The sequence below is a fragment of the Spea bombifrons genome, chromosome 6 (genome assembly GCF_027358695.1).
Source record: "Spea bombifrons isolate aSpeBom1 chromosome 6, aSpeBom1.2.pri, whole genome shotgun sequence".
NCBI lineage: Eukaryota > Metazoa > Chordata > Amphibia > Anura > Pelobatidae > Spea > Spea bombifrons.
In genome coordinates this window covers 43,281,424-43,306,184 of record NC_071092.1, presented here as the reverse complement: position 1 = coordinate 43,306,184, position 24,761 = coordinate 43,281,424, and the positions used below count along the sequence as shown (strand labels likewise).

The 24,761-nt window shown below is 42.4% G+C and overlaps 2 protein-coding genes, 1 long non-coding RNA gene and 4 other non-coding genes across 9 annotated transcripts; 2 read left to right on the top strand and 5 right to left on the bottom strand.

Moving 5' to 3' along the window:
• The first annotated feature begins 1,076 nt into the window (after window positions 1-1,076).
• On the top strand, window positions 1,077-7,495 carry LOC128500258 (uncharacterized). 2 transcript variants are annotated; one of them, XM_053469346.1, is made up of 4 exons: window positions 1,077-1,160; window positions 3,667-3,780; window positions 5,409-5,533; window positions 5,912-7,495. In XM_053469346.1, the coding sequence occupies exons 3-4, from the start codon at window positions 5,527-5,529 to the stop codon at window positions 7,159-7,161; spliced, it is 1,257 nt and encodes a 418-aa protein (XP_053325321.1). In that variant the 5' UTR covers window positions 1,077-1,160; window positions 3,667-3,780; window positions 5,409-5,526; the 3' UTR covers window positions 7,162-7,495. The 2 variants fall into 2 exon arrangements, with proteins under 2 accessions (XP_053325321.1, XP_053325322.1); XM_053469347.1 differs by lacking the exon at window positions 1,077-1,160 and adding an exon at window positions 2,177-2,317.
• Window positions 7,496-14,908: 7,413 nt separating this feature from the next.
• Window positions 14,909-20,153, top strand: BEST4 (bestrophin 4). Its single transcript, XM_053469457.1, has 8 exons — window positions 14,909-15,064; window positions 15,430-15,758; window positions 16,394-16,548; window positions 17,279-17,356; window positions 18,097-18,315; window positions 18,804-18,884; window positions 19,167-19,321; window positions 19,651-20,153. The coding sequence occupies exons 1-8, from the start codon at window positions 14,913-14,915 to the stop codon at window positions 20,084-20,086; spliced, it is 1,605 nt and encodes a 534-aa protein (XP_053325432.1). The 5' UTR covers window positions 14,909-14,912; the 3' UTR covers window positions 20,087-20,153.
• A 1,540-nt stretch (window positions 20,154-21,693) lies between these two features.
• LOC128501045 (U5 spliceosomal RNA) lies at window positions 21,694-21,808 on the bottom strand. Its single transcript, XR_008354985.1, has one exon. It is a non-coding gene; the product is annotated as a U5 spliceosomal RNA (small nuclear RNA).
• A 1,700-nt stretch (window positions 21,809-23,508) lies between these two features.
• LOC128501076 (small nucleolar RNA SNORA35) lies at window positions 23,509-23,639 on the bottom strand. Its single transcript, XR_008355015.1, has one exon. It is a non-coding gene; the product is annotated as a small nucleolar RNA SNORA35 (small nucleolar RNA).
• A 50-nt stretch (window positions 23,640-23,689) lies between these two features.
• Window positions 23,690-24,702, bottom strand: LOC128500092 (uncharacterized). Of its 2 annotated transcripts, XR_008354883.1 has the most exons (3): window positions 24,673-24,702; window positions 24,085-24,180; window positions 23,690-23,779 (listed from the first exon to the last, which is right to left on the bottom strand). It is a non-coding gene; the product is annotated as an uncharacterized LOC128500092 (long non-coding RNA). The 2 variants fall into 2 exon arrangements; XR_008354882.1 differs by lacking the exon at window positions 24,673-24,702 and having other exon boundaries at window positions 24,085-24,255.
• LOC128501062 (small nucleolar RNA SNORD38) lies at window positions 23,964-24,034 on the bottom strand. The gene has a single exon (XR_008355001.1). It is a non-coding gene; the product is annotated as a small nucleolar RNA SNORD38 (small nucleolar RNA).
• Window positions 24,539-24,606, bottom strand: LOC128501063 (small nucleolar RNA SNORD38). The gene has a single exon (XR_008355002.1). It is a non-coding gene; the product is annotated as a small nucleolar RNA SNORD38 (small nucleolar RNA).
• Window positions 24,703-24,761: the final 59 nt, after the last annotated feature.

Here is a 24,761-nt window from a genome sequence, read left to right as displayed (position 1 = left end):
TTCCCGGGGAGTTGCACCATATATTGTGGATAGGTGGAAACATTTCTCACTTTTCATTGTACAGCGCTATGGAATATGATGGCGCTATATAAAACAATAAACAATAATATTTTTATTATTAATAGTCAATGCTGAACCCAGTCACTAGGCGAGTGCCCCTAATGCCCATGCACTTACACTCCCAGGGGAGGTCTGGTAATATTCAGGCCAGGTGGCAAGACCAAATAATACAGCCCTGCCCTATACAAATGTGCTGCTTAGAAAGAGCATGGAAATGATACAGTCAGGGGGTAAATGCTGACTAAAGCCCTAAAAACCCTGGTGGCAATTTGTGGATCTACTAGTAAGACAGACAGAAAAGGCACCTGGCAGTGGACCCCAATCTTCAAATGAGAGCACCCCAGAGTTCAGTTGCCCCCAAACACACTTGACAACCCTCCTAAGTCCCCAGCAGGGGTTAAACTATACCGTCATCTGGGGGGCAAACTGAAGAAGCAGCATTTCGGAATGAAACGCCACTCTTTTAACCATTTAATTTACTGATGACAGAAAGTCTGGGTATTATTACCCTATTAATGGGGTCCCAGTTCCCCAAAAGACCCAGCTGCTCCAAGTGGTTACGAAATCGAATAAACCATTTGGAATCGTGCAAACGAACAGCAAACCCACGTCGCTGTGTAGAGTGCGTTCGTTATAATGCACCTTTTTCCCGTTTTACCTGCATGCAGCGGTTACTGGCTGTAGATGCAATCATATAGCAAGCGGCCAAAACGTCACCTGCCTATTACAACGCCACCCTTTACTCCCCAGTGGCTTTTACTAGCACCGACCAGCGCATACTAATATGGGGGTATTTGTTTTAGCAAAAACAGGGTGTTAATTCTGTTTTAAAAAGTCATAACCCCCCTGAGGGTGGCAGAGCTTACGGGCACTGCTGCCGATACGGCATCCAGCGTCCAGAACAGAAAGGGTTAATTTTCATATTAGGGAGGTGTGGAGAGGAAGGAGTCAAAGAGTGGAGAGCATGTGAGAGGAGGGAGAGCTGGTGGAGGGTTTGTAGGCAGGGAGGGGGAGTGCTGCTAGAACTTTGAGCAGCGTAACATTCAGATCTAGAGGCAAAGTGTAGTGATCGGTGGGGAGAGCCGCGCAGGATCGCCAAGGTAAGAGCCGCCTGCTTTATTGACTCGCTAATAAGGATACCGTTCTTCCCCTTTAAAAGAGGATGCTTATAAAACTATAGGAGGGGTGCTGGGTCCAGAACCGGAATATCTCAACCCGAAACGCTCCGGGAAAATATATACCAAGGTGTGGCTGTGCTGTGACAAATGCTATGGATTACAACTCCCATCATGCCAGTGCATAAAATTATAATTTCTCGGGCATTCAATGAATTACTTCCTAATGATACAACAATATAATTCATATTAAAATTCAATGAAATGTTTTATTTCCTGGCAGCGAAAGTAATATTAATAATATTTGTATCGGTGTTGAGGTTGAAAGGAGTGCTAGGATTGTAGGTAATGCAGGAAAATTCTCTTAAGTGTAACAGATAAATGTTCTAAATCTATTAAGTTGGCCTATTTTGGGACAGTGTTTATGGCTCAATATTAGTGTTCTATTATTATATAATTCTATATCGTATGATGTAGAAATCCCACCCAGGTCACAAATCCCAATCCGTTGCAGAGGGTTCAAAGGGAAACAAATTACACAAAAAAATATCCGTTCAATATTTAGGAAAGAAATACAGTTTTTAAATGAGTGAGAGTCGTGAAAAGAACTAAATTTAACAGATAGGAAATCTTGGCTAACGTTTTTTTGCACATTCATTATGTATCCTGTGTTAGGAATGTACCGTAGTATTTTTTCCAATCTCGTTTTGTATTGTTTCAAATTCTCGTTATACTTTTGTAACTGGTGCGGAAAACAGGAAATTGGAGGAAATGGCCAAAGCCAGGCGTGCCGTATCCAAGCGGCAATGCGAGGGTCACCGCTTCGAAAGCCCTCACTGCCACTGCCACTAATTATTTTATAACACTAATAACGCTAATTGTGTTATGTTGTGTCCTGCTTTCTGGTGAAACTGCGCAGAAGGGGTACACTAATAAATGTTTCCCCCCTCTGACACATAAAGGGTTAAGGAGGCTTCTTTTTCTATGTTGGCCCAATAAAAGGTCACAAACATCAACTAACGACTCCATTTTTTTATCGGGCTAATTTGGGGAAATCCATTTTTTCTTATAAAGATTCAAGGGCAGCCTATTTACTTTAACGTACGATGGAAGCCATCTCAATGGCACACAAAGGGTTAAGGGTAAGCTAACCCCTTCACTACCGCATCCTAGGCCTTGTTTGTGAGTGCGGGCCATTCCCAGACATTTCAGATCTGTTTATCTGGTCTCTATGGGGATCTCCCTGTGTTTAGTAACCGTTCGGATTTAACCCTTGATGGATCCATGAACTCGTCAGAGACGCCGTAGCTTCTGTGTTCACGGAACACTTTGTAGGATGTCCCTGGCTCAAGAAAAACACTCGTTACCTTTAAGGACAAGAAATGGGCAGGGGGTCCTCTGGGGTTAAGGGGTTTTAACATCTAAATATTAAAAATCACATAATTTTTATTAAATTGTATCCAATCCGGTGACCTTCTGGCCTCCAAGAAAAGAGAGACCTTGGGGGGGGGTTAACCTGTGCCCCAAAGGGGGTAGATTCAACGTACTCCGGTATCCATTCTTTGAGTATAAATGTGCATTCGCAGAAATAAACCAAATCAGCAAAGGGTCCCGCGTATGATACTTTGTTATAAATGGTTTTTATGCAGTATATGTTATTGTACATCTCACAATGATCTGTTTAAAGTTTTTTTTATGAAAACACGTATAACACGTTACATTTATGTGGTTTTCATATCCTGGCCAAGAGCGTCTTTGTTTTTTTATTGTATTACATCATATTTTAATTGGGTGCGGCTCAGCGGTCTATACTATACCCCGTAAAAAAGCTGGACCCAACTTAAATATAGGATGTCCGACCGTTCCTGAACGAGACGCGGGAAGTGACAGCCTTCCTTCCTCTTTAATACCGGATGGAGTCCACGGGCCGCGTTTATATGTGTAACACGTGTGGTCTGAGCTGCGCGTGTTGCGTGTTGATGGAGCGCTCACACAGATAACACAGAAGCACAATACATGCAGAATAGGAAGAGACAGACTAAGAGACCAAAGAGCTGTCAACAAGCTGCCTACTTCGGCCCTGGGTGTCTTTATACCGAGCACATAGGTGTACGCGGCCCTCGCATCAATCGCAGGGACCCATAGGAGGGAATGCCAAATCTCAATGGGCCTCGTAGAGAAGTTCTGTATTACTGATGGGGTTCCCTAAATATTCTGGAAAATAATACGCTTCAGGAACATCCTTGTTTCACATCTATCCACATTCCAGATGGTCAAAGAGGAACTACCGTGGCTTTATCTGATTTATCTGATGCGTTATATGGGATGGAGGCGTAGGTAGGGAACAATACCTTTTTTGTGAGTTAGTGCCTTACTCATTGCACTTTACGTAGTTGAGTAAGGTGTATATATAATAATAATAATAATAATAATGCACTTTAATGACACTGTTTAATAGGTAAAGCCCGTTTAACTCCGTTGTTGCTTGCAGGGCTGTAGTACTCTGATGCATGCAAACATTCTGAGCTCCTAGGAAGAGGAGAGTGACGGAAATCTAAGAGTCTGTGTGTCGAGAGCTGGCTATGGAGAGCACCGCGGACACTAAGTGAGTAAAGTCTGTTACTTAAATTAATTGTATAAACTTTGTAGCTTCTGTGAAATGTCTTGTTGCTGTAGACCTCTAACAGTCCCCACTCGAATGCCCTCTCACAATGCTTGCACCTGCTTGCGCAGTACACCCGGCGGGCGACGAGTGCCGGGAAGCAGGCAGCAACCTCTGGATTACGTGAAGAAGCGGTATTTCTGAGTAACGCGCCACTCATCTAGAAATTCTGAATTGGGAATTCTGCAGCCTTCATTTGGATCCAATCCTTATCACCCTCAGCCAACCTGAGCACATTGCTTACAGTCTCTGTGATTCATACAGCGGCCCAGCCGCACCCTGCAACCTGCATGCTGATAAATGATTGATAAAAAGCACAACGGTTGTATAGCAGTTAAGGGCGACGATCATTTTTATACAATCGGCCCCAAAGAAAATCTGCCCTCTTGCAGTGGCATAGCCGGTTGTGTTGGACCCTGGGGCAGCGTTGGAGATTCCCCCCCTGTGCGGACATCACATCCGCTTCCAGAAGTGGACAGAGGACCGGGGGGGGGCAGCTTCCCCTCTTGCCCCGCAGAACATAGCCCTGTACTTTTTTTTTAATTTTATTTCTAAAGCAAAAGAAGCCCCCCCCTACTTTTCTTCTTAAACATCACATGTCCGAACATTTCAAATGAGCAAAAAGAGACACTTTTGTTTTTAGATGGTTTGGTTAGGATTTCTGTGACTTTTGTAACCTATTTCCAAATGTTTATGAAATTGAGCAGCCCGAGGAAGAAGAATTTTCTCGAATAAAACATTACCGTTGTCTATATGCACAAATAATCTGACTTTATAGAAGCCTGTGATACGCTTATACGCAGCAAAACATTCTGAGCTCCTAGGAGAGGAGACGTCAGGGATTTGAGTCGTAAAAGAGGGACTGCCTTTCTTAAACAAGGATACTGGGAGGTATTCCTACTTAGGATACACTTCGATCTGTTATTAATGCTTGTGGTTTGCAGGAAAAAATCCTCTGTGATTCTCTCTCTCGAGCTTAGCATGGCTTGCAGGGTCCTGATCATGATGATTTATTATTATTTGTTTTATATAGCGCCATCAAATTCCATAGCGTTGTACAATGGGTAGACAGGACACAACAAGGTGAGGAAGGCCCTGCTCAAAGGAGCTTACAATCTAGATGATGATGATGATGATGGCCCAGCACCGGTGGTGTTGCTGGCGTTTCCTCTGTGTAGCAGAATATATTGACACTGAGATCATCCTCATTTTACTTTCTCTCTGCCGCTCTTTATATGATTGGTTAATCAGTAACAACGTTACACAGAACTGGAGCCTTGCAGAGCATTTCACCACCGGTGTGGGGGGGGGGTACTTTTACGAGGAGGCACGTTCTCTATACCTCCGTCACATGATGGTGTTTGTTTTATTTATTACAGTTTTCTGTAAACTTAACCCAAAAAATAAATTCAACTTAAATCCCTCCGCGGTTCGAGTTATCGAGGGCGATATAATTACTCCCTGCGAAGTCCTTCAGACTCGTTTGGCGTCTGACCCTCGATGACTTGGTTTTTCGGTGCTTTGACAATTACAGTTTATAACTTTTAACTGTTTCCATTCCTTTTTTTCAGGAGAACTGCAGCGCACGTTGAAAACCCAACAGCACCGAATTGTCTTTTTTCATGTAATTGGTAATAGTTACTTAAACCTTATTGAGCTCTGATCTGCTGGTTCTCCTTACCTTCAGCCATGTCTGGTGAGTATATATGGTATATACAGTATGTATGTGTGTGTGTGTGTGTATATATATATATATATATATATAATCTATTACGCAGGTGGTAACATGTCCAATAAGCAGCATAATGTCCAATAAGTCTCATTAAAGGTGAGATCTGGTGGCCCAATGTATTTAGCCTTGGCCTCCTCTTTGTCTATGTTTATGTTTTTTTACATTATTTAGGGTAAACTCAGCTCGTAGGAGAACTTCACAGGGGAAGGTGTATAATGTGTAGTAAAATATGTAACATTAAATGGTATCCTTTTATATTACATTTATTTATATATATATATATATTGTATTTTACTATTCTGTATATTTTATATTGACTGTATGTTTCTTTCTTTACTCCAGGTCTTCAGTGCAAAGCGGTTTTTCTGTGGCTGTTTTTCGTCGGAGTCCGGACAGTGGGAGCGGTGGACGACCTGTGTAATAATTGCACCGTGTTGCGCAATGTGGAAGACTTGCCCAATCTGGATTCAGACCTCTGCTGCGCGATACTCAACTTCTCCGTGAGTGCTCTGGAATGGAACGTCTTCACCAGGTTATCCAGCCTGCGGGTTCTGCGCCTCTCAAACTGCGGGATACTTGAGATCGCGTCTAGCGAAGGATGGAGAACACCGACATCCATCGAATATCTCTACATGGATAACAATCACCTGAGAGGTCTTCCTGATGGATTTTTAGCCAATGCCCCCAACTTGAAGGTGCTTCACCTTGATTTTAACGAACTGCACCACCTGCCTCCGAACTTCCTGATGGCCTCAGACCACATAGAGGAGATAGACCTAAGTTACAACTACCTGACCGCTCTTCCACTGACGATCTTCAAACCTTCTCTCTCGGTACTTGGCTTCCTCAACAATAGCTTAGAATGTACCTGCGCCCTCTATGACCACTTGGAACCATTCTTCCGTAGCAATGATAGCCGTGGGATGCTAGAAGACTTGACTTGTGCTTCGCCAAAAGAGGATAATGGATTAAAAATTAAAGATGTCCAGAGAGGAAGCCTCTGCAGGTCACATAGTTTAACCGTGGTGCTGATCTGCATTCCCCTCTTGGTGGTTTTAGGGTTTACGTGTTGGTATCTTTGCTGCCGTAAACAAAAAGCCGCGTACGCCAACGCAAGGCAAGAGTGCAGCTTGGTTACCGTGGAACGCAACGGAACCTCAAATTTAAGACAATACCATCATTACGAACCTAGACAGCATTCCCAAAAGGACAGGCAGGAGCTGGAAGCTAACCAGGTAAACGACCCCATCTTACTGAAACCTTCTGCGGCCCTGTTGGGGAGCAGCCGGGATCTCTATGAAGAGGTGGAAATAAAACTAGGGACGTCTGCAGATCACTTGGTGGAGAAGGACGGTGACGTCAACCAAGATGGCCCTGGGCTGATGTTGGCGGACGAAGAGGAAGATGATGTAAATAACCGGGCGGGAGACGAACTGGACGTGGAAACGGCGAGCGTGACAGATGTCATGAAAGACTCTACAGACCGGGAGAAGCTTTATCTAAACCAGGCTACGGACTATTACAGCCTGGTCCCCGGGATTGAGCTGGAAGACTCGGATCATTGTGAATATGAAAGTGTTGACCTCTCCTGAGAGGTTCCTCTGGCTTTGCTATTCTTAGGCAAGTGACCGAGTCGGTTATTCATTGTTGGGTTTGTGCCGTTTTGCAGAGGAACGCATCAGACCGCAACGAACTGAGGAGGAGGCTTTTCTACGTGGCGCTACCCTGGCGTTCCGCGATTAATGAAGATGAGGAGATGCCGAGGTTATCCTTCCATCAAACACCAAGGACACACTATTTTCATTTACGTGTGCAGCTTCCAGATAAAGATATATATTTATTTGTATATTGATACGGGGTGTTTTAAAGCCTCCAGCCCCGTTCAGGGTGAATTATAATAAAGATGTTTTAATATGAATTAGAAAACCCTATTTTACTTAATTTGATATTATACGGAGAATTGTCACAGAGCCGGTTTCTGTGGAGGTAAAGCCAGCGCAGCTTGGGTTTTATTGTGTTGAATAGCCGTGAATCTTTCTTTTCTCGTCTCAATGACTGCTTGGATTTACTCCGCAATGAACAGTTTCTTCACTTCTAACGAAACCTGGAACCATTGTGCTTCTGTAATCATATCGGCAGTTATCGCCAATAATCAGAAATGCTCATGGATTCCAGCACATGGAATGTAGACTGAGATGTCGTGTAACATTTCCCGCCGCGATGCGTGAATTCATCCTAACATGGAATAGGATTATGTTTTTTTGTTTTAAGAAAAACACTGGATTTGAGTAATGTAGCCATAATCAACAGCACTTTTCCCCCGCATGAGGTTGTGAGTTTAGGAATTAATGGGAACGTAGATCAGGGGAATGAAGGAATGAAGAAGAGAAATGAATGAGATGAAGAAGGGACCAAAGCGTTGGAAATAAAATATTGATTTTAAAAGTGTGTATATATATATATGTTTGATTTTAAATAGCAGTCTGTCACAATCGAGGTGCTACGACTGGTTTCTGTGAACGATACCTCTTCCGGGTCCCTATCCTAGCACGTTAATGTCTATTTTATTTGCAAACTCAAACTTATATGAATTTATTTATATCCGTGATACTTTTTTAAAAGAAATCTATGAAAGGAAAAATAAAACGCTTGTTTAAATTGCATTACTGTGCTGCTATTTGCTTACCAGGAAACAGTCACTATTTTCTGCTACGTAGAATTATCATAAAAACATAGAATGTGACGGCAGATATCTTAATCGGTCCTTGATCTTTTCTTATATTCAGGATAGCTTTATGCCTATCCCAAGAATGTTTGAATTCCCTCACTTTATTAGCCTCTACCACCCCTAATGAGAGGCTGGTCCATTTATCTACCGCTCTGTCAGCAAAGTAAAACTCCTCTTTTCAAGAAAACTTCCCTCCTGTAAAAAAAAAAAAAAAAAAAAAAAAAACCTAAGAGAACCCAGTATGTAGGGCTTGAAATGAGGTGTGATAGAAACATTTTAATACTTAAAGGGTTTAAATGTTTCTTTACATAAATAGGTGGCAAAGTTTCATTTATGTGTCACAAGGTTACCGTACCTGGGAACTTTCTAGCTCCGGCTACCTGTGAGACGCGTGTAGTAGGTCCCGCTGGCGTCATGGGACACGCGATATTTTTAATGGGGGACTGGGCGAGTAGTGACCCGGAGAAGCCCCCAGGTATGAAGGTTACATTACACATTAGTGGATAGCGGTAAACGTAATATTACCTCTAGGATGTTGACTCTGTGTCCTACAAGGTCTCTGAAATCCAGTCCTGAGGCTGGTCTGGCAATAGAATTTTAAATCCCATCAATCACATCTCCTATAGTAACTCTCCACCTTATTTTCATGACGGACAGATTTAATGGATATCACCGGAACTTCTCCCGGGGGTTCCACCGATTCTAAACTCCCATCCTTAGCGGATGTGTTGAGACGTCAGTACTGTCTGGGAAGTATAAACCCTGCAGAGATCACTAATCCCATCACACAAAGCCCGGCCGTATTTAGCATTAGACACAAGACATTGTTGTCGTTTCTGGATTCAGGCCAGAGGAGGAAATGGTTATTCTGGACGGGGCTATTGTCTTAGAAACCCCGGGATTTAATGTGAGAGAGGGAGTCGCCACTTTCCTTTTCCTGACTTTCTCTAGCCCAGGGCCGCCTCGGCACTAAAGCCGTTCTCTGGCTACGGCTTCCATCGCTCTCGTTCTGGAAAGGACGTCATCCAGGAGGTTCTGGAGCTCTGCTTCACTAGGACTTCAACACCTGTACCCTCTACCTGTTATTGGCCCAGCGCTAAAACCAGGGGTATCAAAACTTCAAGTTACTAAAACTTAATTTTGGGTCCGTTCTGTGCTTTTAGGTGCTCGGATCTCGCCGCAACCGGCACATTCTTAACCGGAAGAGGACTTTTTCTGGTCAGCTAACCGCGTTCAGGCCATTCCTCGACAGGTGGATCATTTTTCTTAGTTAGGCTTCGGACCCCTTTTTGGAAACTATATAGACTAAAAATAATAATTTCCCCATTTCCACAGAATCATTTACCCATGAACACGAGCGACGCATGGTTTTACAAATACTGCAGAAATTCTGGTTAATGTGTGACTGTGTGATGAAATAGAGCAAGGTGCACAGATCAGATCTTCAAATGGTTCCCACTGGGTCAGGCTCAGGACAAATAAATAATGAATGATCCTGCCGCCTAAGTGAAGGAATGATCGATAGTGTTTAAAATGACATCGCTGTTTTCTCTTGTGCTCTTGTCTCCTTGATTTGCCCGGCATCAGGTTCCATCACAGGATGTGCTCATGGGAGTGAGCGTGGATTAAAAATGATTCCCCCATCTACTGAAAAACAGTGCAGGGTCACCGCTAGAGTGGCTGAGAGTGCTGGGAGTTACTGCGTATTTGCATGTAGCTTTAATTCTGGGCGAAATTAACATACTAGTGAGCATTTTAAAAAAAACAATTAAAGGGAAGAAAAAGTAAGAGACTCGTGCGTAGATGGTAAGCTCTAGGGACTAAAAAGGGAAGGATTATCGCCTCTTTCTCTGAGAATTTGGCTTGCGATAAACGCGGGTGAATCAGGTCAAATGGGTGTGAAAAGATAAGGACTCCTTTGTAATCCCTCACAGTAAATGTCTCAGAGATAATTCACATATGGAGAAGTACATTTTAAATTATTAACCCCGTTCTAAAAGGCTGCTTTTTTTTATTTCAGTCTGATGTGTACAGCAAGCATTCCCGCCTGAAAATGGTTTGTACCAAGAGACTGGGGTTGACTTTGTGGCCCTGGTGCTTTAAGGCCAGTTGCCACCAAATAACACATATGTTGATACGCCCGGCCACGCATTACGTTTCTATGCTCACGCGGCATGCATCCGGGCATCAGGAGAGCCTAGTATGGATCACGGTCAGTCAGTAGCCCACCGGTGTTCCAGATGGCCATTCCGCATAAACAGACACATGGAAGAGCAGCGAGGATGAGCTGTATTGTGCATCCAAAATATTGGGATCCTGGCCTTGGGGTCCCCAACGCATCGTTATACTCCAGTCTGACTTTGGCGATGCGCTGGCAGGTGTGCGAGAATCCGGTATCAGAAGAGAGAAACGGCTCCTGTTACACTCAGACCCATCTCAATGCCTCACATTCAGGGCAGCTGGGGACCCGAGACCAAGAGAGCGCCCCCCCCCCCCGCAAAATATTCAACAAATCCTCCTTGTTCCCACAGACTTCAGTCCAAGCGAAAGGTGCCAAAGAGACATTAGTGAACAAATGAATCTTCCATCCCAGTGCGGCATAAGTCCTCCCGTGGCATGGAAGCTGTACCCAGATCTTTTAACAGTACGATCATTCAGATCCAGAGTTACTAAGGGTCAGTCTTCAAATTAATAATTTCTTGGGAAATATATAAAATATGCATACTCCGTGCTGGTTGAAGTGCTTGTGGGTGCTGTAACTTCTGGGGGTCCTGGTTCATGTATGTTGGACCTCTGTCTACTAAGAGGTAGTTTTGAAAAGCATTGATGTTACTAAAAGCAGCCGGCAGGAGGACATAAGACATTTGCACCAGGTAGTTCTTCCTCTCGGAAATAGCCTTATAGATATGCGTCCTTCTGTGATGTTCCAGGTATGGCTTTTATGTTCACAGATAGACCGGGGCCCAAATACCTAGACCATAGGAAGCCATTTCTCTAAGACTTATTCCTAAATACCAGGCATGGATTGTTTTCAGTGGGTTGAATGTGGTTCTGCCAATTATTGGTTATTCTCAGGTTTTTGTTTGGTAAGAGGACTGCTGTACATGAGCTAAAAAGTAAGGAATCAATGAAGACAATACATTCATTACATTTACTGAGCATGGTGGAGTAAGACAGTACTCAAAAGACAAAGGTCGTTTCAGAGTCTACTAACAGCTGAGCAGGTTACCAGGGTGATGCTGATTAAATATATTCATTCACAGAACTCTTAGAATGCAGCTCTGTTCGGATACTCAAGTGGAATTCCTAATACAGGATGTGCGGTCAATGAATCAAAGACTGTGCTGCCACCCAGTGGAGAGTACCCAAACTGCAACTGAAGAACCAAAGACTGTGCTGCCACCCAGTGGAGAGTTCCCAAACTGCAACTGAAGAACAAAGACTGTGCTGCCACCCAGTGGAAAGTTCCCAAACTGCAACTGAAGAACCAAAGACTGTGCTGCCACCCAGTGGAGAGTTCCCAAACTGCAACTGAAGAACCAAAGACTGTGCTGCCACCCAGTGGAGAGTTCCCAAAATGCAAAAGAAGCTCCGTAGTGTAAATGTCATGAACTGGATTTTAATGCAAATTATTCAATGATATGGAAAAAACAACAGGTAATACTACCTTTCTTTTTTATTGTGATAACAATGCTTTTCCTGTCTTTATTCTAAATCTACTAATGCATCACATTTCTACCATGTAATGGTCATGACATCAGTGGTGTATTTATCTTTGGGGCTGACCTAGGGCAGAGTCGCCAGTCTCCACAGTCGTCATTTTGAATACAATAAAAGTTGCTGTGTTGGAAATATTGACCATGTGCAAGAGAGAGGGTTCCCTAAGACAAGTGCCAGGTGCCTAGGGGAGGTATGTGTGTTAGTTAATTAATACCTAACTAATAGATAACTAATTAATGGCAGTCCTAGACCAAAAGTGAAATTATTAACATCGTAAGATCAAGTATACCTTATACCTTACTATGTTAATAGTGCTCTTTGGTCTAGAGCTGCTACTTGCGGAACAGTAAAATAGGCAGCAAGTGATCAGAATCCTTTGTCGATCCAGGTTTGGGAGAGAGAACAATCGCAGAATCCCACCCATTGTTCAAGGTGTTCAGTGTTATGTATGTGAGAACACGAGGAATTTCAAAATGAGGAAGCATCTCACAGAACAAATTACAACTTCCTCCCAGTCTGTATTTTCTGACTCCAAACCCTCTGGATTTCAGATTTATACCCGTGATAAAGCTATAAATAAAACTATTTACTAATCTCTAAATATAGCCCCGTTTCTGGTGGGAAAAAAGAGCAAAGCCATCCAATCTCACCTCCCCGGGGACATCGACTAAATGCAAACTTACACAGACTCATACACTTTAATAAAAATGCAATGCACATGTACGCTTTTATTACACAAATGCATAAACATACATTTTTTACTTATTGTTTTATTTCTTGAGCTTCTGGATAGCAGTACAGGAATAACAATGAATCGATGAAGTCTCATTATGGTTACAAGGAGCTTTCAAGCCTTTATTTCTGAGCAAAAAATATAAATATGAATGCCCGAAGAAGTCCAAGACCACTTATCAAAAGATATTAATTTGATTATTATTATCAGTAATCATATTTTTATGGTTATTATTATTATATAACACGATCATGTTCTGCAGTGTTATACAAGAGTAATTAATAGCCAAAATAAGAAAAAGTAAGACTCTAAGAATCTGGAATTTCTCCAGGTAAGCTCACTCATTCTCATTTGCCCCATTTAATGGATTCCATTAGATAGACCGCACGCAAGAGCAGGTTCTCTTCTCCTTTTGCATCAATTTACTATTGTGTGTGATTTTAAATTATTTTTCTGACTCTGTTGTAACAGCGCTATGGAATCTGCTGGCGCTATATAAATAAATGTAATATGACGTATTCATCCTTGTTTGGGAGTCCAATACATGAAAGCAGAAATAATAATGCACACCCAACACATTTCAAAGGTTGTGACCCGTTTGTAGCTCTACCACTGGTACTTTACCTCTTTCAGAGTTTTCATTACTTATTTATTTTATTTATATAGAGCCAGCAAAACTTCCGCTGTGATTCTTACAGTCCGTACATTCATAGGGCATTACAAAAAGTAGAATCGACAGACTAAGACATACCGATATAATAAATCGGGCCCTGCTTGTAAGTTTACAATCTACAGGTTTAAGGTAACGGATCTGGTATTCTGCATTCTAAAGAAAAAATATCTCCATTTACTTTATTCGGTTGCCATATATCTAAAACGTTCTTGTCCTTGTTTTCTAAAGAAAAGCAAATTTGTCCATTAAAACAACATGAAATGGATCAGAACTCCAGCACAGACAGGGTTAATGTTGTAAATGACTATTGTAGCTGGAAACGGCTGATTTTTAATGGAATCTCTTCATAGGTGTACAGAGGACCTTTATCACTCCCATCACTCCTTTATCACTCCCATCACTCCTTTATCACTCCCATCACTCCTGTGTTCCAATGGCACGTTGCGTTCGCTGATCCAAGTTTAGGATTAAAAGACCCCTTTACAGCTAGAAATGTCCTTGCTTTTCATCAAAACAGCTCGGTGACCCCAAACGTTTAAACGGCAGTATGTATGTGTTATTTTCTGTGTTTCTGTAAGTCATAAAGAAACACTTCTCATAGATTAATATGTACCTGGGATTATGGGGCAGTAAATCAGAGAGTGATCAGAGCCGAGTCAAACCCTTTATAAGGATCCCTGCATCCCAGGGAATGCTTCTCCCGCATTAAAGCAGAAACAGGTAAGATCTGAGTTTTCGCAACAGTGCGAGAGTTACAAGTTCTCCTAAAATGTAATTAATTTGTCTTTTGTATTTCCATAACTAGCAAAAAATAATGGAAGTTTTACCAGGGTCCTAATAAGGTAACAATAATGAATGCGTACGTTAAGATTTTGAACGATAAAGGTTAATAGCATCCCATTTATAGCCATTTCCTTGCCACGTGGAAGAAAAAACACAAATAATAATACAGTTTTTGTTACTGTCTTCATAAATGCATAGTTACTTCTACCACGCATGCTTTATATGTGATAACTTTTACATGTGAATGTAACGTGCCGCTGCTGTTACTTTATCACTTTTCGTTTCTGTATTTTTTTGGCTTACTTATTACTTTATTTAAAGACACAAAATATGTTTTTTTTTTTCCAATGTCGTTTTTAAAGAAGAATTTATTTGCAATTAATTTGTTATCATAGATCGCAGATAATGGTCGATGTATTCTGATATTTTTAAATGGTTCTGCGGACTGGCTTTTTCATTCTGCACCTTTTTTTAGTATTCAGAATATTCTTAATCTATAGCCGGTGCAAAAATCAGGAAAGGGGAAGGCATTAAATGCGTTACCTTCGCCGCGTCTTATTTTAAGAAGCTACACAATTATTACATCGAGACTAAAGAGTTTAACTTTTTAATCAAAATATTAACACTCCGTATGGAGTTTATCCACATGGGTGACTGAAAGGGGTTAAATGTCCTGTTGCTTTGGGTCTGCCATGTAGGTATCAGGATGACCGTCTCCTATACACTGAAAGTGTCCAATGCCCGATTTGGGGGCTTCTCCAAGCTGCTCTTCAGGTGGAAAGGAAGTATCTACAAGTTACTATACAAGGAATTCATCGTCTTTGTTGCTTTGTATTGTACGCTGAGTTTGACCTACAGGTGAGTTTACGTTCTACAAACTCTTCTTTTAAACAATCAGGAGCCAGCTGAATATTTTAAGCTTAAACTCAAACCTTTAAGGGCTGCATATATTCCCGATTCACCAATCGGCTTTATACATTTAACCGGTCAACCGGTTTAACAACTTATCTCAGCAACTCAATTTTCCCTTCTTTCAAGAGGACCTCCTCAGGCTTGGTCCTTCATAATGTTTAATCAAGTTGGCAAGATGAGATTTTTTTGCCTCACTCCAACTCAAGTGCAACTCAAGGTTTAGTCAATAAACCCCATTAAGAGACTCTGTTTCGTATACGTAATTGAGACCAAAAGCACTGTGATTAATGGGTGGATATTCCTGATTACAGGTTAATGCTGAATAAACACCAAAAGTGCCAGTTTGAGAAGGTTGCCAAGTACTGTAATAAATACACGGATCTGATCCCTATCTCATTCTTGTTGGGTTTCTACGTCACTCTGATCATCAACCGTTGGTGGGCTCAATACACCAACATCCCGCTGCCGGACCAGCTGATGTGTGTGGTATCAAGTAATGTGCACGGAGCGGACGAGAGGGGCCGCTTGCTTAGACGTACCCTGATAAGGTTCGCTAATCTATCCTCGGTTCTCATCCTGAGGTCTGTCAGCACCCGTGTGCTCAAGAGGTTTCCAACCATGGAGCATATTGTGGAAGCAGGTGGGACGGATGAACTCGTCACTTTAGCTGTGAGCCTACGAGCTCATAGTCAGCTTAATAAAGGGTAGATTTCCAGATTTTCATGGTGGGAAGTGATTATTCCTGTGAAATATGTTGCTTGTAGGTCACCTATGCATTTAGAAGCTTGTGGGCCATACCATTTTTAAAACTATGATGTAGTCCACCGGCCACCAAGACTCTTCTACCATCTATCTGCCTTTAGTTATTGTTAATAGAAAAATACAAAGACATAGCATACAGTTATAGAATATTTAAACTAAACACAATTACTCTCTCAAACACTTATTCCCTCTATTATTCTAAGATTCCTTTTTGGAACCTTTATGGTTCTGCGGATCACTGTTAGTTTGCAGACCATGGCTTGAGACGTAGATTATCAGAACATTCTGTGGCCATAAAATAGACAGATCTGGCCTTGCCGTGGAATAATCCTTCCGTTATTACCTGATCCATGGTCAGTCTGAGGAGATGGCAGAACGCAGTGATCATATATTTATAGTATATATTAAAATGCATGCAAGTACTGTACTTTTTGTGTAAACTTCTTAGATTATCATTATTACATAGGCATGGTACCTTGGTCATTCTTTTGTTCAAATGCGTTTATTTTTAAGGGTTTATGACCCACGAGGAACTCAAAAAATACGAGAGCCTCGCTTCTGACTATAACAAATACTGGATCCCCTGCGTCTGGTTCACCAACTTGGCAGCCCAGGCTCGTCGGGATGGAAGAGTCCGAGACGATGTGGCTCTGAAATTGCTCATGGATGTAAGTAGCGATCTGGCTTGGATATGGAAACTAACTCCGTACCAAAAATCCATATACATTTAATGTAATAGAATTAGAATTTTACCTTTATTTCACTTCATTAGTAGCGGTTGCGCTAACATGGCAGGACAATTTCTGGCTTTGTCGCGCTTTTTTCTTCTTGAAACAAATTGTGCGTTTTCTGCAAATTATTGGTTGTAAAATTACAAAAAAAAGAAATTGGGAGTTAATGCTCCTGATTTATTTATTTTATCAGTAAAGTAAGAAATAGCCATAATAAAACCAAATATATGGCCACAAACCGTTGAATGATTTACCAAGCTCTAAATATATTAATTTTTTTGTTGGAATTGTGTTTGTTTTACTGATAACGGCTCAGAGATATTACTGCTGTGAGACACTTTTATGAATTATCCACTCTGCATGTCACATCGTTCCCTATTTACAGTATATGAGCTGAGAAGGCAAATCAGCATGATATATTAACCCATTGTGGATCAAGATACAAGGATTATATTAGATATATTACATAAATTACTAATTACCTATGTATATATATATATATATATATATATTTGACAAAATCACTAAATGTGATAATCCCAGCGCCTAAACCCGACACCAGCCGCTGCAATATATACCGTATATAACCATTGTACAGCGCTGAGGAATATGATGGCGCTATATAAAACAATTAATAAAATATGTCCCTTTTACCTGTTGTCTTAAGGAGCTGAACAAGTATCGTGCAAAGTGCAGCATGTTGTTTCACTATGACTGGATCAGCGTGCCCCTCGTGTATACGCAGGTGAGTGAAAGCATTTACCCCATCGTGTCACCCTACAGTGGGCCGCAAACATTCGCCGCATTACAGTACGCCTCCTCCTCTAAGTCCAGGAGCGGCCCAATGATGTCAGAGGGACCACCCATTATGTCAGCAGGGCATCCTATCCCTCTTCCCACAAGGGGGGCTCCGAAGCCACAAAGTTACCAGGTATGCCCATGGCATAGTAATCCTTTTAGCCACCTGATGGCACCCTTTTATTTTTGGAAAATAGGACAGCCATCAGAAATTTTGGGGCCCAGTACAAACCTAAAGATAGGACCCCTTGCTCCTCCCACCACCCTGCCCCATGCCCCTCCCACTGCTCCTCCACATGTTCGCAATGGGGCCAACTGCCCCCAGAGTCCAAAAAGGCCCTGAAGGCCTTAAAACCCACAAGGGCCCAGGTAACTGGCTGTAAGAACCAATTGGGTGACTTGTGACAGATCAGGGAGGCCAGGAGCCTCCGCTTGCCCAGGCCACATACATGTCTACCGGTTGTTCCCAATGGTGGCCGTCCTGTTTGAATGTTTTGGGCAGGACTGGAAAGCGCCCAAAGCGTCGGTCTACTAAGTGAACTTGAGTCTATTATACGCCAGTCCTCCCACACGAGGCACGAAAAAGTTAATATTTAACGACGGAAGGCGATACATTTTATTCGCCATGTACTTTCCCCTTGAACAGTTGATTCCATGCCTGATTTTCTCGTACTTTCTCTACCGTAGGTGGTTACAATTGCCGTTTATTCATTTTTTGCCTCTTGCCTCATTGGACGACAATTTCTGGACCCCAATCACAATTGTAACGCAAATACCTTGAACCCCAGTCAAAACAGCACCGGGTATACGCTGGACACCAGTCCAAAAGACCTCAGGCATACGCTGGATCCATATGTCCCGGTTTTCACTCTGCTTCAGTTCTTTTTTTACTTTGGATGGCTAAAGGTTGGTGAAAAAAGAACTTTATTTTTCGCATTGCGGTATTTACACGGAAACAGAGTCAGCAGAAGTGGTAGAGGCTAACGGAGTAAATGAATTTAAACATGCATGGGGTAGACATACGGCTCCTGAATCTAAGACGAGACCAACGACTGATTGCGGTCTAAGTCTTTACAGCAGGAATAGCCGGAAGACTAGATGGGGCTGATCTGCCATTAGATTCTGATGTATGGCTCAGAGTAATGAGATTATTTGGTAGGTTGGGTGATTTGTATGGAAAGGGGAGATGAATGAGGATATGATGACTCTTAGCAAACATCTACAATCCAACCTGGGGTTTCAAACTCAAAATGTAAATCTTTCAGCAAACAACGTGGGTTTCCATCTAAAATGTAAAGAGGTCTATTTGCCACCAAGTGAACCGACATCTAAATGTAACCAGAATAATAGTTTTAAATATAAACAGAAAGAAGAACATTCTGTGTGTTCTCCAGGTGGCTGAGCAGATCATAAATCCTTTCGGAGAAGATGATGATGACTTTGAAACCAACCGGCTGATCGACAGAAATCTACAAGTAAGAAAAATGCTGCTCAATGCACCCGTGACGTAATACACAAAAAACTAGCCCCCCGCCAAGGGTCATACGTCGTAAGTCAGACTGTTAGTAAGACTGAGCCATTCTACTGGTTACCATAAGGCAACAGAGTGAGAACGCATGGCTGATACACAGCTGCCTGAAAACATCATATTCTGCAAAAAAATCAGGAAAATGGCGCAAAGTTTTTGAAAATTAATTTCTCCTTTCAATTAGCTGTATGCATTACAAACTTCTTGCCCATCCGTTGTTTCCTGGCAGGTCTCTCTACTTTCTGTTGATGACATGTATCAAAATCTGCCTCCAATGCTGAGAGACAAGTACTGGGGTGATCAGAGTGCTGCACCCCCTTATACCATAGCCACAGCTGCCGAGACCCTGAAACCATCCTTCATGGGTTCTGCCTTCGACATGCGGTAGGAAAACTTTCCATCCTGTTTGCTGCCATTTTGTTTTTTTTCTTTAACTTTTACGTCTAGCATTTTCAACAACAGAACAAACATATAAAATAACAGATAAAATAAATTGATTTCATGCAAGAATCTTATGAAAAAGGATTCAAATAATGTTTGTTTTTTTTTAAAAAAAAAAAAACTTGAACAGTGACAAGTTTACTGTAGACTCTATAATTGATGAAAATCTAAATTGTAGGATTTTCTAACAACGCAAAAAAAGAATATACTTAAGATGATCTGTTATTTTATTAAACCCATAACCATTAATACATGTGTCTTGTGTATTTCAGCATTTTAGGGGATTCAGAACAGTGTCAGGTTGCTGTGACCCCCAACACTCCAAGGGCCCGTACCCCCATGCTCAACAGATTCCTCTCCTCTGCTCCCTCTCCCGCTATTGGCATGAAAAACTTAATGGGTCGGGGCGTACGAAGCCATCTTGTGCGTTTCAAAGGAGATGGTTACGCATCTCCCAACACAAACTCCCGCCACAGCGATCAAGACCCAGAGTTTGTTGGCCGCATCGACGAAGAGGAGACAACAGAAGACGAGAAAGAAAGTCGAGGCAGCGAGCCGCCTACGCCGAGGCCTCTTCTGAAGGTCCCACGACGACTTGAAGCTTCAGAGAAACAGAAGAAAATGGAGCAGCCCAGACAATCTCCACTCTTAATTACCGTGACTGAGCCATTTATTGAAGATTTAGATGAAGATCAGGCTGAATGCTAGACTAACCCAATCATTTTCTTATCCAACCCCTCTTTATCTACTGCCCACTGTGCCCATTCATCCAAGGGCTCCCTGACCTCCTGACCTACAGAGCCCTTAACATGAACCCCCATATCTCTGAATTCTACCCTCGTCATTGTGCCCACAACATATGCCTCACTTCCATTGTTACCACTTCTTCCCAATTCCATTTCCAGGATTTTAGCCGTACTGCACTTATTCTCTGGAACCCCGTTCCGTCAGACTTTATTCGACCTGTTCTTATGTTAAATGCTCATTAAAAACCATTTCAATGAGCATCTTCCTAAAATGCACGACCTGTATTCTTAAAGGAACCATCCACGATCTCCAGCGTGAGATCTCCACGTGACCCGCGAATCTTCACTCAAGTAGCGTCACCTTCTCTCATCCAATTTCAACCACCTGATAGATTATAAGCGCGTAAGAGCAGGGCGCTCTTCTCCTTTGCTACCAGTTTGTCTTAACCAAGTGTTATTTGTTTTCAATTTTGTATATTGACAATTTTATTGTTTTTTTAATTTCCACTCTCCCCCGTTGTAGCAGCGCTACGGAATCTGCTGGCGCTCCACACAAATAAATGTAATCTATCTGCTACAACAGCTTGGGTGTCCTTCTCTTGAGTAACACGAGGGCTCCGTTTCCCCATCGATGAGATGGGCACTTGCCCAAAGCGTCTCTTGTTTAGGGCTGTTTTCAGGAAGCACATATGAATGCCTAAATCCTAAAACTGGTCAAGTTAACCAAATTCTTTATTTCGTAGGTCAGTAATATTGAATTTAAAGACATAAAATGCAACCCCTTCTATGTACTAGAAATTAATATTGAAAACTTTCCATATGGCTTTATCGCAAGCAATACAAAGCCTGTATGTCCTCTAGGACAAGGTAAGATTGCAGCCAGTGTGCCCAGGGGCCAATTGATGATAGCTTCCCCTACGCTATGGGCTATGGTGCCACCACATACAAGATACATGACCGACTTCTGGGGTCCACTTTGCCAACTACACATCTAGATTGTAAACTCGTTTGAGCCGCACCCTCCTCACCTGTTGTCTCTGTTAGTGAATTTATGTTACATTCTACTTGTTATGTCGGGTCTACCCATTGTACAACGCTACGGAATTTGATGGCGCTATATAAAACAATAAATAATAATAATATGCGGTTGTAGATTTAATCCTGAAGCTTTCAAAGTGCAGCCATGTGGCCCAGGCAGTCATATAGTGGTGCTTGAAACACACACATTAACCATGAATTTAATCATTATTTGTGTTTATCTCTGAAATTCGTTACAACCGTAATTAGTGTTAAATGCTATTGTACGGGGCTCGGCCAGACAACCCAATTTCCAAGAACTGACACCTATGGTAACAGAACTTACCTGATCTATCTGATATAATAAATGAAGAATTCTGCTCTATCACCAGTAGGTGGCAGTAACACAACTACAACACTAGCACTCCCATCACTACCACAAAACAGATCCTGCGTGCTTGTGAGTTAAGGTTCTACAACATACAATTAACAGGTAATCCACACTGAGTAGATACCATACACGCCTCCATCTTTCTTTAACACCACCAAATAAGCCCAACAGATGCTGGGCCTCAAAAAATTGAGTGAAACTCATGGTTGTTCCTCTCCACGGAAATCTTTAGTAAAAGGCGAAAGATTTATTCGGTCTGAAGAGAAACCAGAGTATAACCTGAGCACCGCGAGGTAACCGGCAGGCCACGGGCAGTGCTCTTCAATGTTAAGGTGTGTTAAATAAATCTCACACGGAGATGTTATCTGATCACTGGAACCGTTTACACAAATAAACACAATTCACAGTGATAGGAAGTATTCACGATTGGGCTTTTAACTGCTTAATGAACTAAAGATGTGGCGGACATTTCTCGGTGCATCATGGGTATTCAAATTAGGCAGCGGCTAAGGCGGACCTTCCACAGGATTGCTTATTAACCATTTACACTGGCGTAAGTACGGATATCCCAGCTGCCTCTAGGGGGCTCAGTGCGACACCTTCTTCTTGTCTACTTTAGAGGGCCCTTCCTAAACTATTTTGAACTGGCACAGGGAGACAGGAGAGTATCGGAGGTCACGTGACCCCGCCTTCCGGTGCTCCACCATAGAAGTGCCGGCAGCAGTGGAGGTTGTCTGTGTGGCGAACGTTTGCAGACCTTCCCCGGCTGCCCCACTAGACACCAGGGAGTCTTAAGCACGGGTAACAAGTAAAGGGATACACTGGTAAATTGAGGGAGGTGTTAAGAGTGGCATGGGGGTGTTTAATGGTTTACAGTAGCATATAGGGGGTTACAAGGCATATAGGGGGGAGTGGCAAATAGAGGGTTAAAACGCATGTCAGGGAGGCAGAGTGGCATATAGGTGATCTGTGAGGCAGAGCAGCAAATAGGGGGTTAAAATGCATATAGGGGATATAAGGCATTTTTGGGTGGCAGAGTGGCAAATTAAAGGAAGTAAAAACAAAAATCATTTTTCTCAATCAGTTTTTATTAAATATGAAGAAACAGTTTACATGTGAATTAATATTTACTAATAAATCTTTTTTTCCTAGAGGGTAGTCTTATACTCAGGCCTTTTTCCCCCTAAATTGATATTCAAATTTTGGGGGGTTGTCTTTTGAGCAAACACGGTAACGTATTTTAATCCAGCCACAGCGGAACGCCTGGGTATTTATTAATTACCCTCGCAAATTTCACTAATTTACGTGACAATGATGTATTTCTTTAGACTTCACGGCTTATTTTGAAATTACGGATTGAGCACTGCGCCGCAGCAAAGCTGGACTCCATCTTTTTTTGTTGGGAGAGATAATGGACGCCTTATGGCTCCCTACCTCTTCCTTACAGTGGTTCCCCTCCTAGTATTAGGTGGGGGACCAAGACGATCCAGCCTTCCTACAGACTTCTGCCCGGGGAGGGAAGGAAGACATCCCCTTCCTATATGCTTAACGGCAGCATTTCGTCTCTTGTATAATAAACCGACTCCCTCTGTAAACCTGTTCGAGGAGGGCCCTCCTTCCTTACCTCATTTCAATGTTGAATGTTATATACTACATATGCCAGGTAGACCCCTTGTACAGCACTGCACAATATGATGCCACTATACAAAAATTTGCAGGACCCAGGACTAAGCAAAACACAAGTGGCCTTCAGGGAACACTAAAGCTTTAATGATTAAACAGAACAAGAAATGTTTAACTAACCCAGGAAATGCGCTACCACTGCAATCCCCTACTAACTACCCACTGATCTAAAGGATGACCCAGTATGTGCTCAAAAAACAAACTGTTTCCAGTACCCTGCAGGAAGAACGTCACTACTTAGAAGCAGCCCTTTCACCTTTGCCAGACAAGGAGGTCCACACCTTACTCCTTGTAAATGTACCCAGCTATCGGAAGGGGCAGGTTACAGGAGAGCCCGGCCTTTCTGCAAGAAGGGGTTTAGTTTAGCACTGGAATGAAACCCCCAAGCCAAGGAAAAGGACTAAGGAGACACTTGTCAGTGCAAAATACCAAAGACCTAGATTTCCAGCCACCATATAATGAACAAGACAAACATTCTGGTCAAAAAGTTTTATTTATTTCATTTATGAATTTAGTCAACTTCAGTAGTTCACTTAATCACGTCATCTTCAAGCTCCACAAAACCTATGGGGGAAAAAAAGTCATAATTAACAGCCTGAATCCAGATAGAAGCTTCACACATTCTCTATTCTAAAGACAGGAAGCTCTCCAGTTAAACCTAAAAGCCTCTTGATAATTCAAGACCTGGCTGGGGATTATATGAATTTTAGTTCCAAAGCTGCAGAGTCACCCACTGGGTGCTCCATGTCTTCCTCAGATTGACAAATCTCATCGCTTAACTTCAGTAGCAGAACTGGACAAAAGTATCATCACCGGAAGACTTTAATCTGCACAATCTCATGATCTAAACACGAGAAGCGGAAACTCACCTTCCACAAGCTCTCGATCCAAGCCGATAGTTTCCCCTCGGACAGCCGCTGGCACCGGAACCCTCGTTTAGTAAAGAACTACCGACGGCAACCGATCTGTAATCAGAAAGAAGTCTTAGAACATATCCGCATCTAAACAGATGGACTCATAACATCTACTGCAAAGCAACACATCTTATATCTACCGGCTGTTTGGGTTCTTATTGTAAAAGAAATTTTGGACACATTTGCCTCCATTGTGTTTATCAGTTAATGTGAAAAGCACCCCAAATACCCATAAATTGCCATTTACTATAATCTGGCACAAAAGTATGATCCACGTGGCAAGATGTAGCCTCTCCTAGGACCTCATACACTGGCGATTTAAGGATAGCTTGGGTGTGTGCAGTCCTTTCATATATACCCCCATTATATCTGCCATTACATGCCCCCTGCCGTTTAATAAGCCCTGAAGTCATCAGAAGAAAGGGTGTCATCTCTGGCCACTCAGTAGCAGAACTGGACAAAGTTTTCATCACAAGACTTCGAATAGTAACTAAACTACGGTGTAAGGGGGGGAGAATAACAGGGAAAAACCCCTCGGCATACCGCCAGAAGGCCGCAGGTCAGCCCGCCAAATGCACTCACCGGAGGGAGGGGGGATTCAGGAGGGAAGCCGCTCGGGCTGTTTCACGACC

Bases quoted from the DNA above. Each gene is read 5' to 3' on its own strand.
- BEST4 (XM_053469457.1), top strand. From the start codon at position 14,913: ATGACCGTCTCCTATACACTGAAAGTGTCCAATGCCCGATTTGGGGGC. The intron at 16,549-17,278 runs GTAAGTAGCGAT...TGTTGTCTTAAG, and splicing joins CTCTGAAATTGCTCATGGAT to GAGCTGAACAAGTATCGTGC. The intron at 18,316-18,803 runs GTTGGTGAAAAA...TGTGTTCTCCAG, and splicing joins TTTACTTTGGATGGCTAAAG to GTGGCTGAGCAGATCATAAA.